Here is a 19,397-nt window from a genome sequence, read left to right on the forward strand (position 1 = left end):
ACCACCTCCTTAAAGCTTCTACAATCCTTTACAATTTTGGTGAAGAAAAAAGTTTTATTGATCAATCACCCACAAAACCATTACATATATTTCTCCCAGCTAATCTATCTCTCTATATTTTATCTGTACAGTTTCATGTTGTTTGGTTTTACCACTATACTATGTAAGTGATCTATCTATCCATTCTTTTTCTCTTAAGCTCATCTTCTTGGCCAGAAACCAGGCTTTCCGCATTTTGCACTCCTGTTCGAGTTGCTGCATCCACAAATCTGGTGATGACAACTTCAGGTCCCATATAACTTTGTTTCTAGCCTTCCAAATCCAGTACCCCAGAGCTGCAAGAACAGCCAATGCCACTTCCTGCTCCTTCTTCCTTTAATACTTCTTGCCATTCTCTTCCAAATCCCTTGTATGTCAACCTGCTGCAGTCCTGTACCAATCCACTTTAGTGCTGTTTGCAAACATTGCTGAGAGAATCTACATTCAAAATATATATGCTGCACAGTCTCCTCATAATCAACACACATAGCACATTTGTCATCAGGGCTTATACCAAAGTGGTGTAGTCGAGTCTTGGTCATGAGCCTTTGATGCTTGGTCAACCAGCATATGAAACTATGCTTAGGCAAGTTCCCTTTACTCCATACCCACCTTCCCCAGGGCCATATTTCTTTGTCTCCTATTCTTCATTGGTAGCCACTGCTAATGGAGTATTTTCTATTAGCTCTATGCCGGTCATTTTGAATGAACCCAGGGCCAAATATATCTCATTTTACACACTTTTTTCGAGTACCAACAGCAGCCCACCGGAGGTGTGTACTGCCACCAGTCTTCGTTCTTTAAATATATGTGACTAATCCATTTTACCCGCAGATTATTAGCCTTCTGGGCAATGTTCCATACATATTTGTCTATAGCAACTTCATTCCACTTAAAGCAGTCTATTATCCCCAAGCTACCTTTATGTTTAGCTCGGTAAACCAGATCCCAAGCCACTAATGGAGATTTACTTGTTACAGCCTTGCCATCCCAAAGAAAATTTCTACACAGTGCAGTAATTCCTTTGAGTACCTGCTTTGGAAGGAGAAATATTGAATACCAGTAGCTATGAACATGCATAAGAACGGAGTTGACAAGTAGCACTTTCCCTGCATATGAGAGGTGCCTGGTACCCCAATATTTTATCCTAGCAGAGATTTTGTCCAGTAGCACATCACGGACTATCTTAGAAATTTTCTTACCTGAGATTGGCACCCCTCCCTTAGAATCCTAAAGGGGAGGGTCCCCTTTTGATACCCGTTCAGCTCCACTAGGTCGGCTAGGCTCTTGGCATGTTGACACTGAAAATATTTGACTTACTAGCATTTGTACATAAACCAGATGTATTAGAGAAGGTTTTCAAACCTCTTAGTAACAACAACACAGACTGGAAATCCCCTTTGCTAAATAGTAGCACATCATTTGCAAAGCACAAGTGCTTCAGTTTCATGCTTCTACACTTTGTGTGAAAACCAAATCCCTCCTGATGAGCAACTATATTCATTGTTCTTGTAAAATACTCCATGCATATGACAAATATTAAGGGGAAAATTGGGTCCCCTTGTATTAGTCCTCTTTTGCCCTGAATGTTTCCATATAGTCCACCATTGATGGCTATGGTGTACTGAACAAAGGTTAAATAATTCATAATCCATCTTATGCACTTGTGAGAAAACTCCAAAGCATACAACATCTCCTCCACAAATCCCCATTCCACTGTGTCATAGGCTTTCTTTAGATCAATCTTAATCAAGCAGCTACTACTGGTTTGTTTCCTATTATACAGTCTGACTAGGTGCTGGCAAATCAGTATGTTACAATTGTTCTGCCTGCCACAAAGGCACTTTGATTTGCTGAGATGATGCTAGGCAGGACTAGTTTCAGCCTGTTAGACAGAATTTTAGATACCACTTTGTATATTGTATTGTAACAAGCTATTAGCCTATAGTCTCCTACTGTATCAGCATCGTCTGATTTTGGCACTAGACTGAGTACTATATTGTTCCACACCTTAAGAATTTTCCCTGAGTTGAAGAACTCCCTTAGCCCTTCTATGAGATCAGCACTTATTATGCCCCAACAATCTTTGAAAAACTGGCTGTCATATCTATCAGACCTGTTATACCCTATTTTAACCGGAGTCGAAATAGTTTACAACATCCCGGTAATTCCGGGGTTAATTAAAGTACAGGAGTCGCCACCTAATTATTTATGGTGAATTAGGGCACCTAAAGTTCATTAAAGTTATTTTCTAAAGTTTAACTCCGTTTTAAGGTCTACGAAACTTAAGATTCTAGGTAAGGGTTCAATTAGTCTAAAGGGAAGGTATTAGGCATCCTTTAAGACCCATTAACAACGGTTAACCGACCGGACTTAAGGTTAATTAATTAGGGCTGAAAATATACAAATACAACATTTTAAATGTTTGGAAAAATAGTTTGTAAGTATTATCAGGATTTCAAAAGGGAGAATATAAGGCTACTATTTCAATTAGAATAAAGTAGTAATTTATAGAAAAAAGACTTTAGCCATATTAAAAAATATGCTGGATTAGTTAACACGTTAATAGGAATTCAAAGATTGATTATTAATTCATTTTTAACTGCTTAGCTTATTAAGTAATAAATAAGATCAAGAAGGCAATGAACCAAATTAACTCCCTACTATTATGTGAAAAGTAGTCTAAAAATATATATGAAAGTTGGGCCTTGTTTGGGGAAAGTAAAGATATAAAATAGATTTGGAAAAAAAAATTCATCGCCATTAAAAATAGTCATTTATTGCCTTTAGATAGAATTAACCATAAATCTAAAAAAGGTTTATAAAATAATGTTAAGTTATAATTTAAAGTAGGTGGATAGTTTGAAATCGGATTTAATTCCTGATCGGATGACTCAATCCTTTTAGACTTGTAAAAGAGCAATTAATAGAAATTTTGAACTGACGAAATAGGCTAAATTATTGAACTATGAAAGCAAACTCGAACTCTAACTATCCATTATCACTAAACTATCCCACTAATTCTATTAGAGTTCATCTAAGCTAAGAAAGACAACATAAGATGAATGTTAGGCAAGCAAACAGGTATACAAAATAGAATAGCAGGAAACAAATGTGTTAAATGGGTTTGACCCATCTCAATACTGCTGCCATATATTCTGCCATATGGGCTTCGGCCCAGAATCATTTTTTGCACGGTTGATAGAGTGACTCGAGGAATATGACATCAGGCTTTTAGCCCAACATCGAATGCGGGAGAAGTATCCGTCGGACTCGTGCAAGGATTTCACATACAAAGGCAGAGAGAAAAGAATTAGTAAATGAGTCACACTATAATCAATACTACTCGAATCTAAACTCAATGCATCATATCAAAAGTAATAAATTCGAATGAATTTAATAAACAACAACAAAGTGGTATGTTGACTCCTCAACGAATTAGAGCTAAATCTTGGAGTCATCTGCTAAAAATATGCAGCAGCAAGGTTAATCCAAAGCGGTGTTACAACCTCAAAATGAATAACAATTCAGCTCAGAATGAAGCTGAAATTCAGCTCAACGCGCAACAGAAATTCGGCTCAAAATGCAGTGGTCTATGGCCCGAAAGTACAACAACAAAAGTGGCTAAACTACAGCAGTTCAGGGGGGCAGAAGACAACAATTCAATACTCCATAAAATATTTATTAAGTATGGCAATCCATTAACAACTTAATGATTTTAATTTAACAGGGACTGCCCATAGTTAGCATATTAACAGCTCCCAAACAAACAGCAAAAGAGACTTCAACAAATGCAGTAGTCCTTTGGTTCATTTAAAATCTAGAATAATGTCGGATAACAACTTCATGCTTAAGACCAGACTGTACTGTTAATATATTTCACACATACAGGACTTCAGACATTCATTAACTACTTTAATGCAGGGTTTTAAGCATAATCTAAGTGTGACAACAAAACAGTGGTTAAGAAGATTTTTAGAACATGCACACACAGATAAATGATCCCAGGCAGTTCAGATAAGGGGAACTACAAGGCATGATCCAAATTGCAAAGTCAACCCCAAGTATTTACCAAACCATAGAGATAGATGATTTATTTTAACATGTAGCACGGGCAGAAGACATTAAAACTAAATTAACAGTAGGTGATACAAGATTGTAAGCTCACAGGAACACCAAAATAACCTGACCACATTCATAAGTATAGACTAATGGTCCTCCTAACATAAGATGCTAAAACAAAACTATAGTGGGATCGTGTGATCAAATCAACTAATCTAAATGAGCCATATACTGCTCAACACATAAGGACTAAAACACAGACAAGAGGAAGCACTAGAATGACCTGCAGGAGTCAAATTTTACAAGACCAGACCGTCACTCATGCATTTTAAAGCTGTTTGAGTTAACTGGAACCTTTACCAGCATGATGAATGTAATACTCTAAGCAACATAGGCAGAGAAGCACAATGATGGACTAACACAAGACTATACTATTCAGAACTCAGATCAAAACAACATTAACAACCCAGCAACATCAATTAACCCTTAGACTTAAGACATAATGATCAAAACAAACAAGACAAAGCACTATAATAGCTCATACAGGTTAAGCTATTCAACTCAAACCCACACCATAACATAATAAAGGCTACTAATTACTCTAAGCACCAAAGGAAATGGACTAATCCATAAATTAAATAAGAAAACTAACAAACAGACTAATCCATCAATTAAACAAGAGAAAACTAATAAAAAATGATAATCCATCAAGCAAACAAGAAACTAACAAAACAGACTAATCCATAAATCAAACAAGAAACTAATGAGAGCAATAAAATGATAAGGAAATACCTTTTCTAGGTGCAGTGAACGGGGCTTTAAATCTCGATCTACACTCGATTTTAAAGTAACAGTAGAAAGAATAGACGATTTAATCCTTCAACTGAGTATTCCAGGTACAATGAATAAAAGTGTAAAATATTTTAGGAGGGTTCCGGCGGATGAAAAAGAACTCCCCCAAATGGGTAACGAATGTGAATATTTATAGTAGAATCCCTAGGGTTGGCTATGGTTCGAATTGGGCGGGATTTTCTGGTATAAGATTCAAATTGAGTCAAATGGACCGTTCAAATCTGAACGTTGAAAGTGTTTTTGAGCAGATGGTCATGTGATTCGGCTCAGACATGGCTGAAAAGTAGAGATTTATGCTGGTTTTGAAATCTCCTGTACGTATCGTCATTCACATAAGGATACAAAAAAGCTTGCACGAAAATGGGCGAACAAGACATGGAATGGCGAAAGGTGATTAGGGTTTTGCTAAAATGGGAATGGAGAGGAAAGGGAGAGGGGTGAGGCGTGAAGAGAGAGGGAGAAGAGAGAGGTCAGAGAGAAGCGACGTTAGGTTGAGAGGATTAGGGTTAACTGAATAAATTTTAAGGAAATGGGCTGGGTCGGGTGGATGGACAGTGGGCTGGATCGGGTATTGTTGGGCTGGTCCAGTTGACGAATGGTGGGCTGGTCAAATTATTTCGGATAGTGGGCTGATTTCTTTTCTTAAGGGAGGCTTAGATGGGTCGGTTATTATGGGCTGAATTAATATTTTGGGCTTCTAAATTAGATAAAATATATTATGTAGTAATAATAATAATAACAACAATAATAAATTTTATAATTAGCGTTAATATGATAATCTTATCATTAGTATATTAAATATAAGCAAAGTAATAATAGAGTAAAAATATTACCTAAGTTATAGCTTATGATCAATACATAATAAGTAAGTAGCGATGTACGACGTATTAATGCTTAACAATATTAATATAGTAGTAGAAATTATAATAAAGTAAGGGCGGAAAATAAGATATTTGATTTATTAATAACTTAGAAGCTCAAGAAAATAAATTGGAAATGAAGGAGGGACGAAATTGGGTGTCAACAAGACCTTGGTGCCTTGTCCCTTGATATATCCCATAATTCTTGCTTCATCTTTGTGTCTGTAACATCCTCTACAAGCATCCCTTTATGTTCAACTTATAGAACTGGCCCCTTCTTAACAGTGGCACCGTATAGATGTACTCTCTCTATAATTGTTGTACTAAGCAATGCTTTTATAAATTCTACAAAGGCCTTAGTTATGCCAGGGGTCAGTTATTGTTGCTCCATGTTTGTCCCTTATGGTGAAGATCCTGTTTTTGTTTTTTCTGGCTTTGAGCATGCTATGGAAAAACTTAGTATTCAAGTCCCCAGAAGTCAGCCAGTGCAGTTTAAAATTCTGCTTTAGGTACTGAATCCTTGCTTGATTCCATCTTTGGTATCTTTAGCTACTTGTATCTCTGTTCTGACCAAATTTATGTTTGTAGGATCCCTTTGCAGTGCAATTTGACACTTCTCCAACTTTTCTTTAGCTTTATCTTCTTGTACTTCAACATCATTAAAGTGGCTCTTATTTATGCCTCTGAGAGTATGCTTCAATAGGTTCAGTTTGCCTACTAGTTTGAACATCTTGGTGCCCTTTATTCTTCTGATCTAGTTCTCCTTTACTTTTTGTTGGAAATATGGGGCTTGGCTCCACATATTAAAATAGATGAACCTATGTGTTGTATGTTGAGTTCCATTATCCCGATTTATTACTGCTGGACAATGGTCCATGAGTCCTTCATTTCCAAAGTGAACCTTTGAACTTGGAAGTGAAGTAAACCAATCTCCATTAACGAGTACCCTATCTATTCTACTATAAGCTTTTTTATCTTCACACTGTTTATTGTTTCATGTGTAGAATGGACCTAAGAATCTTAGTTCTTGCAAAGAACAAGCTCCCACACAATTTTTGAAGTCTCTTACCTCTGAAACTAATACTGGTCGACCCACTCTCTTATCTCTATTAAGCATACAGTTGAAATCCCCCATTACTGCCATGCCCCTTGTATGGAGCCCTGAATTTGTTCTAGTTTTTGCCATAAGTCCCTTCTCATAGCTTGGTCATTAAAGCCATAAACCACTGTTACATAGAACTTGTGTTTGTGCTCCTCTGTTCCACTTCACAATGCATTAATTGAGCTGAAATCCTTGTTATATTTATATTAAACATTAGGTGTGTCCAGAGTAACCAAATCCTCCTACCAAGATGATGAGCTAGATTTGAGCTGAAAGATTATCCATTACAAAGATTAATAACTGCTTGTGTAGCGTTGGATCTCTTAATCTTTGTCTCTAGGAGCCCAAATAGACCAACTTTACAGTTGTGCATAAATAGGTTCATCTCTCTCTTCTTATCTTGTCTATTTTAGGCCCCTATCATTCCAGAATCCTATTTTATCCATTAGGGGAAGGAATTTCTCCTTCCCTCCCAGTACTTGGACCCACTCTTGTTAGTATCCCTTCTTAGAAAAGTATTTTGCTCCTTTGTTTGTTGGTTCTCATTTACTAGCTTAACATGACTTCTATTCCCTTGTTCTTTTGTTTGGCTGTTTCCCACTTCTGATAGTGCTAGTTGCTGCTGTTTGTCTTGTCACTCACCTTCATCATTTTGATCTCCTATAGGTGCAAACGAGTTCCCAGTAGGAACAAACAATTTCTGAGGTTGTCTTGCCTTCTTTGGAGCATTCACTGGTGCTTTACCCTTTTCCATCTTCTGCATATCTGTTGGTTCTTTCCTCGTTGCTTGCTTATTTTCTGGGGGATCTTGAGCCGCATGAGCCCATTTTTGCAATCTTCTACAGTTCCTTTTGTCATGGCCAAAGTTCCCACAATGATCACACAGTATAGGTTGCCATCCATATTCCACTTGTTGCTTATTTTTCTCATCCACTTCATTCTCAAACATCACAAATTCAGGGTATTTTTTGTTAAAGGGTACTTCAACCATAACCCTTGCATACATCAGTTTCTCCTTCATTGTTGTAGCTGAATCATCTTTCACCGGATTACCAACCAAACCAACAATTTTAGTCAGAGCATCTTTTCCTCAATACTTCAAGTCTGATCCCAATAATCGAATCCAAATTGGTACTTGTTCAACCATTTCTCTACTCATATCCATTCCTGGCTTCCATGGTTTAATTACCGCTGGTCTTTAATCGAACATTTGCATTCCCCCTTCAACCGCCTTTGTGCGACTCTCCAGTATATGAAATCGCACTATAAACACCGCTTTACTGATTTGAGCAACCCTATCCACCCCCAACGGACCCTAGATTTGTTTAAAATATCCTTCAATAATAGTTAGGGGTGGGTTAGAGCCATGTACAAAGCATACTACAGCTCTTTGCCAAAATGCTATCTCCTCTTTCACATCTTCCATGGTGAATTTCACAGTTGGAGCAACCAATTTCCCTCCCTCCAAGTCAAACCCCTCAGCTGGGGATGTTTTCCCTACCACATTACTCCATGATTTTCGTGATTTTGGATCTAGGGTTTGGGTCATATGTGATACACTTTTAGTCGCATCTTTTACCATATCAGCCCAAGACTCCTTCCCTGGGCTTTGTCCTTTCTCAGAACTTTGTTTCTCGCTTCGAGTACACTTCGTCTTGTCCAAAGTCTACTGCTTCGTTGCTAGTGGTGTTACCCATGGCGGTCCTTCCGCCGGAGATTTTTGTAGTTGCAATGGTACTACACCTTGAAGCACATTCACGCATCGCATTTTCTTAACATTTTTCAATTGCGGGATTCCCTTTTTCATTGTGTCCACCGGTTTAATTCCTGCTCCGCTTTGCCCTCTCCCTCCAGTTTTGCCTTCTTCGCCATCCAGCCCTAGGTGAGAGAAGCGCTCATTCTAGAAAGAGAAGCAGTACTATACACTTGTAGGGGAGATTCCTTTATAATTAAGGAAGACATTTAATAGCTATAATCATAATACTCTCTCAATTCTATATTAATTGATATTTTAGCGTCTAAAAGTTGGTCTAAGATAATTGATGTGTCACAAAGGTTTTTTTTTCTTTACAAAAAATTTCCCTCTACAAATTCCCAATCCCCATGATAATTATGTCATAGTTAAGGGTATTTTAGTAAAATTACTCTTAATTTTTAGGAGTAAGTGAATTTCTTAATTTATGTGCTCAAGCCTAAAACATCAATTATTTTAGATTGGAGGGAGTTTTATACTTGTGTTAATCTCTTTAAAATTTCACGTAATTATCACTACACAAAATTTAACATAGGGTACGTAGATTTGAGAAACTTACAATCTCTTATATTTTTCTAAACTGTCAAATTAATATTCTGGAATATGTAAAAAACTACTAATACTTGAGACAGAAAAGAGTAGTAGTATATATTTTGACATATATTTTTGTTGCATCAACAGGTTATCCCCATATCATCTATTGTGATGAGTACAGTGGCGGAGTCAGGAATCTCGTCAAGGGTGTTCAAATTTTAAAGAAGTCGATATAATTTTTTGCGTTGAATGTATGCACCAAAAAATTTAAATCAAACACTGCAAAATTTAGCTAAACCATACAAATACTTTAATAGAACTACAAGTTTATAAATCAAAACTAACATAATAAAAAAAAAAAGAAAGAAAGAAGAAGACAACAAAATTTCTACTAATAAATGTATGATCTAAATTATTAATCACAATTATGGCTGAAGAGTAAAACTCTAGAGGCCTAGAACCAAAGGAGGGAGAGAGTCGAGAGGGTTTAGAGCTTTTTGTTAAAGAATTTTTTCTACAGCTTATTTTTAAAACTTTAAGTTTTGCTTGATAAAAAAAAATTAAGATTATTTGTTTGTTTTTACATAACTTTAAAGTTTTAATAGTTACTCCTTTATTAGGAAACTTTTAGTTTATTAACTTTTACTAAAAAGAGAGAGGAATAGATCCACAAACAAAATGGTCCAAAAAAGAGCCCACAAAACTGCTATCTGGAATAGAACCTGCACCACAAAGCACACTATGAACACCCTAGACCGCTAAGCTACAACTCTTACTTGTGTCAAGGTTGTTCAAACTACCATATATGATCATAAAATGTGGGGTTCGACACTTTTGTAACCCAAAAAAAAATAAAAATTGGGAACCAAACTAACCCATTAAAAAAAAAAAGAACCAAACTAGGCTTCACGCACATATTCTGTGCGTGAAAGGGCCAAAGTGTACATTTACATTTTGGACCTTTCACGCACAGAATTTGTGCATGAAACCTGTCCCTAAAACCTCCCGACCCAACCTTTATTCTTTGGAAATCAAACTCAAAATTAAGGTTTTTTGCGTACTTTGACCAAAGATTAGTCACGTTTCAAAACACCGGAATATAAATATTTTATATAGAACTTAATATTTTTTTTTAGTGTAAAATAATATCGGCTCATTACATCAAGTATACATATACATATGGATCGTCGTTTTAGGGGTTGTAAAGTGCTCCGAAGTACGTTTGAAAACTTGTTATATTTAGGTTTAAGTGTCATATTTTATAGGGTTTTTATTAATCTCTTTTGTTTTACTCCCAAAGCTATGAAAGTACTTTTTTGGTTCAAGACGAGAGGTTCATAATAATTGAAAAATATTTCATTCCATTAGCAACGAAATACATCATTAAATTACAATAGTCTTAAAAAAAAATCAAGTTCTAGACACTCTTCAACTTCTAGATGTGCTGCCACCACGGGAGTTTTGCCCACATGAACGCTTATCATGCCCAAATTGCTTACATATCGAGCACTTGCGAGAGTAAGTCTTTTCCCTAACATCAATTTGATTGTGATAACGGGTTAGCTTGTTTTTTCCCAATTTACAGATATGGTTCTTGTTCGCAATCATAGAAAACGACACGGTTGGCCAATAAGCTTGATCACCAAGGGGACAGAATTGGCCCGAATATGCTTTAAGGTATTTTACGACCTTATATTCCTCCGCCACATAATTAGTTACATTTCTGGCCATTCTCTCAAAGCACTTGACTGCATGAGAACATGGCATGTGGTACGTTTGCCACTTACCACAAGTGCATGATTGTGTACGCTCAGAAATGATATGTTTGTTTCCTTCTTTTCTGTCACAATAACCCGTTCTAACTTCATACACTTGTTGAACGACGTCATACTCGGTCATTTGGTGACCCTCTGCCTTTCTTCTATGGTGCTCCATCTTTTTATAGGGCTTTGGCATCCATGTTCTCTCGTCGGCTAATATAGCTCTTGCCTGCCTTGTCCTATCCGCAAATCGCTCCACGACCTGCCTGAAAGTTAGTCTTACCATTGCGGTGACAACAGTCCTCAAGTAGATTTGAGGAGTCCATTGAAAGACTCTGAGCTGTTCGTTGTGAGCATGCCCCATCTCCTTCCTCTATTAGCATAAAACATCTATTTTTCAACTTCTAATTTCATCAACCAAACATATGCCTCTTCACTCACTTCCTTTAGCAGCTCCATTTTTGCATCCCATTTTCTTTGTTGATGCTGCATCGCAGCCCCCCACATCAAATTGTTTACAGTGCCATTTGCAAACTTGGTTTGCAAATTAGCATTTAAGTGCCTTAAGAAATATCGATGGTAAGCATGTGGAGGCTTCCACCCTTCCAGAATACGCATATTGTGCAATATGCCTTTACAACGATCCGATAGGACACATATGCCCTAACGACCCTTAATAACATGAGTTTGTAGTTGAGTCAAGAACATCCCCCATGTCTCGTTGCTCTCGTTGGCGGCAATTGCGAAAGCAAGAGGGAATATTGACCCATTGGCATCCATACCTACTGCAATTAGGAGCTTAATGTCATATCAGCCATATACATGGGTCCCATCTATCGATATCACATTCCGGCAGTGAGCAAAACCATCAATACTTGGTTTGAATGCCCAAAAGACGAAGTCAAAAATTCTGCCCTCTAAAAGCTGCCACTGTACAACAGTGCCAGGATTAGTATTTGTAGAGCCGCCATATACCCCGGCAACGCCTGAAAAGAGGATTCCCAAGTTTTAAAGATCGTTTCAAAAGCACGTCTACGCCCGAGAAATCCCTTTCTCTTGCTTATGATTTTACCATATTTTGAGTGGACCGTACCAATACAAGTTTTGATAGGCATCCTGCATAAGTTTAAACAAACAACATTTAGCAATAATATTTTAATTGCTATAAGATATATAATGTAAACAGTCAGTTAAGTTACCTTGGAGTTTCCTCAATGTGTTTAAGTAACACATGAGAAATCATGTTTATATCTAGATTAAAATGATCTGCTCGACTTTGTCCCATATCACAAGTGTGCTTCGGGTGGAATTTTGTGATTTCCCACAGACCATCCGGCTTAGCAATTCCCCGAAGCAACCACCGACAACCTTGAGTATGTCGCTTACAAATCAGCCTCCATACCGATCTGTTTGAGTCATCAACCTTAAACTCCCTCATGTCCTTTACACAATACATTCTGACAGCCCGTTGCAATATCTTTTTTGATGTGAACTGCATTCCCTTTGCAATGACGCATTCATCAGTCATGGGATTTTTTGGTTCAATCCACGTTTTTTGGTGACTTTGATAATCATCTCTTGTGAAGACAAATGCATCCTCACGACCTTGTAGACTGTCAAGATATGGAATATAGTCAGAATGCCACTGCATTGGGCTGTCAGGAATTGAGTTTTCCGCCATCGGAGGTGGTACGTGGTGGTGAGTTGGTTCTGGGGATTAAAATGCGTATCTTCTTCATCCCCATCACTATCTTCATCATTGGTTACCTTTGCATTATTAGCTGGTTCATCGCCATCACTCTCTGTTGTATCCACATAACTTGGACAATCAGCGCCATCTAAGAAAGACCTCCTCCTACACGATAGATTGCATATGTTAAATTCCAAATTCACAAATATATATATATATATATATATATATATATATATATATATATTAATTATTTAGCATCTCGGTGATGAACCTACAAATATTGATTATGAGCATGGTGTGGAGAATAATTAACTCCACCAAACTGAGAGGACTGCCTTTCATCCATAGGTGGTACCACTGGCGAGTTTTGATAATAATCAGCTGCACCGAACTGGGAATTATTATAATAATCAGCTCCACTGAACTGAGAATTATTGTAATAATCAGCTCCACTAGACTGAGAGTTCTGATAATAATGACTTGCTCCACTAAATTGAGATGACTGCCCAATATTACTCGTATCAAGTCTATAACCCTTACAAAGATTTAAAAATGATTATTTACCAATACATACAATAAACACGTGCTACTGCACAAAATAATAATATAAGAATGCATATTTACCATGTTTGATTTAATTGTTGGGTAAGATTTTCCAGTGGCACCTGGCCACTCAAAATACCCCCGTAAGACATAAAATCTCCATACGTGTTAGCTTGACTGGGCTGTTCTTGCGGAACCTCTCTGGGTATCTTTTCAACATACATCTCCAGAACATTAAAGGCGACTAAATGTTTTAATTCTTCTGGCGTATTCAAATAATCCCTTAAAGAATCATCATCATTGATATAATGCCTACCATAAAGCACTATACCATTGGAAACTGATTGTGGATATCTGCATGTTATAGAGATTTCATACTCATCTGTACTAGCCTTCATTTTTTCATATATGTAAGTGACTAGTGATTCATAAGACATTTCAAGTGGACATTTAATATGAACGTTTGGTCTTTTATTGTAACGAACTGTACTATTGTCATCAAGGATAATACCATCCCAATGTATTGAAACCTTAACTGGTGGAATATCTTGAGCTATTTTTTGTATGACTTAAGATAGGTTTTTTTGAATGACTTAAGAGACTTAAACTTATGAAATGGATGAGTTTTTACCTCGTCTAACATTCTTCTTAAATAGATTCATATTCACCCCTATTGCGCACAAGAACATTGCGCAATATGAATTTAATTCAAATAAACGGTTAAAAATGCAGCATTGTGTTGTCAAATCGGTCCTTTAGGTGTCATAAAAAAGCTGAAATTGGCATGCATGATGTGTTGTCAAATCATGTCCCACTGCGCACAAGAACATTGCGTAATATGAATTTAATTCAAATAAACGGTAAAAAATGCAACATTGTCTTGTCAAAATCGGTCCTTTAGGTGTCATAAAAAAGTTGAAATTGGCATGCATGATGTGTTGTCAAATCATGTCCCATTGCGCACAAGAACATTGCGTAATATGAATTTAATTCAAATAAACGGTAAAAAATGCAGCATTGTATTGTCAAAATCGGTCCTTTAGGTGTCATAAAAAAGCTGAAATTGGCATGCATGATGTGTTGTCAAATCATGTCCTATTGCGCACAAGAACATTGCGTAATATGAATTTAATTCAAATAAACGGTCAAAAAATGCATGACTATATATAACATGATTGACAAACAGCTAGTATTCACTTTAAAACGAGTTATCATGACATTCTACAACCATTTTGGAAATCTTGATTCTATTACATGTTTTACCCCAGCAAAAATATTTGAAGCAATGGGTAGGACATAGGAACTAGATGATGATGATTTTCATTACTCAAATAACCCTAACAAAAGATTTAATGAAGAATACAATAAAACAATGAGAGAGGAGTGGAATTGGCGTGTTAGGGAGGCTAAATCACTGGAGCAAAAGTTAGCTTCAATAGGGCTTAAACGCCCAAAAGAACGTGCTATGTCAATGCCTCGCGGAGCTCCACAATAGTTTAATTTTGCTCTTAATCGTTTTCGCGAAGAGAACAATTGGATGCAAATACGTTACCATAGGGTAGGATATGGTATACATGGTAGCACAAGATTTAGATCCAAGTGGGATTCGGACTGTGAAATGTCCGATGAAGATTAATATTTTTCTTATAATAAGGTAAGTAGGTAGGGTCATAAAGACCCCCCTCCCCCTCGAGGGTACTTGAGGGTTTGCAACTATATAAGTAACCCTTTCTTTTGTTATTAGACTACACCATATTCAATGTCGAGTAATAGAAACTCAGCTTGGTCTTTACTCCTTCCAAAAGAACCAAATAACAGTGATGATGAGAGTTCAAATCATAGCAGTTTTTCGAGTGATACCAGTGATTTCAAAGTAGACGAGCTTAATCCGCACCTTCTTGTAGAGCGTAATGATGATTTCTGCAGTGTGAAATATTCAGATCCGCGAGAATATTATTGCTGTTTACACCGAGAATGGTCACATCGGATTGTCGAATCAGAACGTCTTGTTCGTGACTAGGAAAATGTCAACGCTCCAATCCCAACAAGGTACTCACTAACCATGCCTCGAGTAGGTCCAGCAACTTGCGAGATGGTCGTACAAAGGATTAGAAAAGAAAACAACAGAATGCTGGCAAGACGTTGTAGATTTTACATGTTAAAGTTGGCTGAAGAACAAGCATCATCAACCGGTAGAGAACTAACATCTCCTGAAAAAAGATGTGTGTTGAGAGACAGCCAATATTGTTCTGAGGACGATATCGAGGACTTCTATTCTGATGACGATTAAGGTCTATTTAGGCTCACTGTCTTAGATTATCGGTCATTTAAGTTTCGGACTAAGGCTGTTAATTTGTATTTTTATTTTATGATGAAGTCATAAATTTGAATTAGTTTGGCATGTTTTTAATTCTTCAATGTTTATTGTTAAAGTCTATTATTAATTGACAATTTCACAAATAAACACAAATAAATTAGTACATAAAGGGTGCGGATTACATTATAGGGGAAAAGGTACAACTTGTAAAAAACATAATTCATAGAAATATTAAACTTAATGAACAAAATACATATAAATAATGAACAACAATAGCATAGCACAAATAATCTTCCACAATTTAAGTTTTTCTTTCAAAACTATTTTCTCGTGTTGAGCCTCTCTAAGTTTAGCCTTCAGCAAATTTCGTTTTTTTCGAAATCGGTGAGCAACACCTCCAAACCTTTATTTTTTTCTTCAGCTTCCACAAGCTTAAATTCCGAGTCCAATTTAGCGGTATCTCTAGAGATACGTGAAGTCGCGGTATCTCTATCCAAAATTGGATTTTTAAACTTCGCCGCCACCGTTTTATCCACGTGAATGCTATCTTCCCACCAAAAGTATTGGCAACCGCCCATATCCTATAAACATTACAAGAAAATCAGTTTTTTAAAGTAAAATATATGGATAACGTGAAAAAAAAATCACTAAAAAATGTAAAAACACTTACTTCCGGCACTTTACAACGCCAAAAACGATGACCCGGATTATCTTGGGTCTTTGATGTTTTTAGTTTACAGTAATAACTGCATTCGCAAATATTGGGTTGTATAGCAAACATTGAAGTTTCAAAATTTTGAGACATGTTTTTGGAAGTGCAAAAGTGTGTTGAAAGGGTGAAGATGGAGGAAATGAAAGAGGAGAGAGTGCATGTGGTGGGTTGGGGTTTTTAGGGACGGGTTTCACGCACAGATTCTGTGCGTGAAGCCTAGTTTGGTTTTTTTTTTTTAATGGGTTAGTTTGGTTCCAATTTTTTTTTTTTTTGAGTTACAAAAGTGCCGGACTCTAAAAAGTGACATTTGACCTATATACAGGGTATAATTTTCCGGCGAAGGGTGTTCAGTGGGAGGCCGTAGCGTCGCCCCTGGATGAGTATGCTGCTTTAGCTCCTCTTTTGCGCTATCACTTGAACAATTTTGGTGATCCCTTCACTGAAAATCACTATGGAATGCACTCAAGACACTTTGAAGTTGGGGTTTTGGACTGGTTTTCCAAGCTTTGGGAAATCGAAAAGGATCAATGTTGGGTTACGCTACACATTGCGGCATAGAAGTAAACCTTCATGGCACTTTATTAGGTCAGCTCATATTATCCGTCTATTAAAATTTGTTTTGCGAAAGACATTCAATAATTTTATCTATGTCTAAACTATTCTTCATTTTTCCTTAAATGTCATAATTAACACTTTACTGATGGGCAGATCATAAGGATAGATATTAAAAGAAGAAAAAAATGACTCTTTTTTTTTGAAAAAAAATGTTAAATATTTTTTAATTTTTCAAAGCTACTAATATTTGAGAATGGACAGAATAAATTTGAACTATTTACTACTTTGGTGCCGGAGAGAACAATTCCCTGAGGGAATTTTATATGCTTCGGGAGAATCACATTATTCAGTTTTCAAAGCTGCCAGAATGTATAAAATGGAATGTGAAGTTATTGGGACTTTGTTAACTGGGGAGATGGATTACCATGATTTAAGATCAAAATTGCTTCTCAACCAAAACAAACCTGCTATTCTCCATGTCAATATTGGTAATTAATCTCATCATTCCCTCTTTCAATATATACCATTTCAGTTTTTTCAAATGCATGTTTCACGCTTTTCAAAGCGAGGAGAGTAAGGGTTCCGTTTTTGAGTCTGTGTCCGATTCTTCCAACCTTGAATCTATGCTTGTTCTTGAAGTATCAAATGGTCCATTTGTTCCTGAATAGCTTCTTTTAGAAAATCACGTAGTTATCTTTTTTTTTTTTTTTTACCATTGCCAAGAAGTAATTGAGTATTACCTTGTTTTTACTTCAAAAGATACTCTATAAATAATGGAGTACCATTTATGCATCATATTACGTACTGGAATATTCCTAGTAGTCTTTGCTCAAAGTTTTATCTACCCTCTATCAGAAATTATATGTTCTACTTAATTTCTATTTTATGACTATCTATACCTTCTGCTGATTTAGGAACAACGTTCAAAGGAGGAATTGATAACCTTGATCTTGTTATTAAGACACTTAAAGATTGTGGTTACACTCAAGATAAGTTCTACATCCATTGCGATGCAGCATTAAGTGGACTTATACTACCCTTTGTGAAAAATGTAAGAGCTTCACCATATTCCTCGTCCATCTTTATTGGTTCAAGTACAATTTATTACTTTAAGAAAATTAAGTTCGGCATAAAAAATATTTACACAATCATCATATCGCCTATATATACACAGGGGCGGATGCAACTTTTGGATAGCGGGTCATTTGAATCCAATATTTTTCATGCGGAGTATAAACTTTTGTGTAAAAGTCTAGATATGAGTCCATAACTTTAAAAATATAATGAGGAGTCCGGAACCAAAATGACCCCCAAAAAAACCTTTTGAACCAAAATACCCCAACAAAAAAAAAAGGTGACATAAGTACCTTTACCGCACTATTTTACTGCGCTAAAGCACTTAACCGTGACGAAACCATTAAGTGCTTTAGCGCAGTAAAATACTGCGCTAAACCAAACTCTCTCTACAAATACTGCGCTATAGGAGTCCACCATTTCCCCAAAACAGCCACTTATTACATTTTCACACTTTTTTACGTAGTTTAGCTGTATATTAATCGTGCTTTGAAACTCCGGAACTTTAATATTTTATATAGAACCCTACTTATATTTGTACGATTAATAAGGTAGGCTCAATACTTCAAGGATACACAAAAGTTTGGATTGTTGTTTTAGTGGTTGAAAAGTGCTTGAAGTCCTTTTTTGTTTGAAGACTTGTAGTCATTAGCTTTACATTATTTATCTTTTAGGGTTTCGTGTTATTTTTAAATTAATGCTTAACTTTATTTCGAATGTGTCACGTTTTTTATTTATTATCAATTTAGGATGTGAAACTATAAACAATAATAAAGACTAAGATAATATTTATAAATATAAATAGATATGCAAAAAATATATAATATTTACGATAAACTGTACAACACTAATGTATATACACTATCGTGGATGGGTCCCACATGTGGTATGCCTGAGACTATCCTTAGGCCTAAGGCTCATACCATCCCCACCGCCCTCGCCATCGTTTCCATCACCCTTTTTTCTCTTAATAACCGGGCGCTCCAAGTCATGATCATCTCCTCTTTCCCTGGCCCGTGCGCCTTTGACTAGAATGTGCTTCTTCTTGGGATCTGGTCCCGCTAGCACGGGAAGAACCTCATGCTAACCTGGGTCTGGAAACTCGACCTCTTCCTTGTCGGGAGTTGCCACTGCAGGCGCCGAAGGATGAACCTGAAAAGTATATAATAATTAGTACCATTTCTTATTTATATTGAATACATTAACGTTTGTTGAATAATCAAACCTGTGTATCAACGGGGCTTGAGTAGGCTCCTGAGATGGGTCTGGTGCAGAATGTGAGGTAGTCTGAGAAGACACCTCTGCCTCGGCAGGCTGATGACAAGGCTCCTGAATGGGTCGCTCCTGTCGACCCACTGGCGTCGAATCCTAAAATATGAAAAAAACGAAATAATAAGTAACATACATATTTAAAATAAGTACTTTAAATAATCAAATATGTATTTTAAATATTGACCTTATACTGAATAAAGTTAATTTTAATAAAAAGCTTACCTGTGGCTCGACAGTCACATGGGAAGACACCGTTGGCTCGGCAGGCC

General features: G+C 36.6%; 1 protein-coding gene across 1 annotated transcript; it reads right to left on the reverse strand.

Annotated features, from left to right (window-relative positions):
• Nucleotides 1-307: 307 nt before the first annotated feature.
• Nucleotides 308-6,948, reverse strand: LOC132637332 (uncharacterized). Its single transcript, XM_060354439.1, has 7 exons — nucleotides 6,883-6,948; nucleotides 6,632-6,795; nucleotides 6,327-6,496; nucleotides 1,948-2,165; nucleotides 1,360-1,837; nucleotides 868-1,241; nucleotides 308-430 (listed from the first exon to the last, which is right to left on the reverse strand). Exons 1-7 carry the CDS (start codon nucleotides 6,946-6,948, stop codon nucleotides 308-310), a joined length of 1,593 nt encoding a protein of 530 aa, XP_060210422.1.
• Between the last annotated feature and the right edge of the window lie 12,449 nt (nucleotides 6,949-19,397).

This window comes from Lycium barbarum, chromosome 4, assembly GCF_019175385.1.
Source record: "Lycium barbarum isolate Lr01 chromosome 4, ASM1917538v2, whole genome shotgun sequence".
NCBI lineage: Eukaryota > Viridiplantae > Streptophyta > Magnoliopsida > Solanales > Solanaceae > Lycium > Lycium barbarum.

Excerpts from the sequence above, each read along its gene's own strand:
- LOC132637332 (XM_060354439.1), bottom strand. The coding sequence starts at position 6,948 with ATGGGGGATTTCAACTGTATGCTTAATAGAGATAAGAGAGTGGGTCGA. Across the intron at positions 6,796-6,882 it reads GACCAGTATTAGTTTCAGAG|TGTGAAGATAAAAAAGCTTA; the intron begins GTAAGAGACTTC and ends AACAATAAACAG. Across the intron at positions 1,242-1,359 it reads TGGTTTATGTACAAATGCTA|GTAAGAAAATTTCTAAGATA; the intron begins GTAAGTCAAATA and ends TGCCAATCTCAG.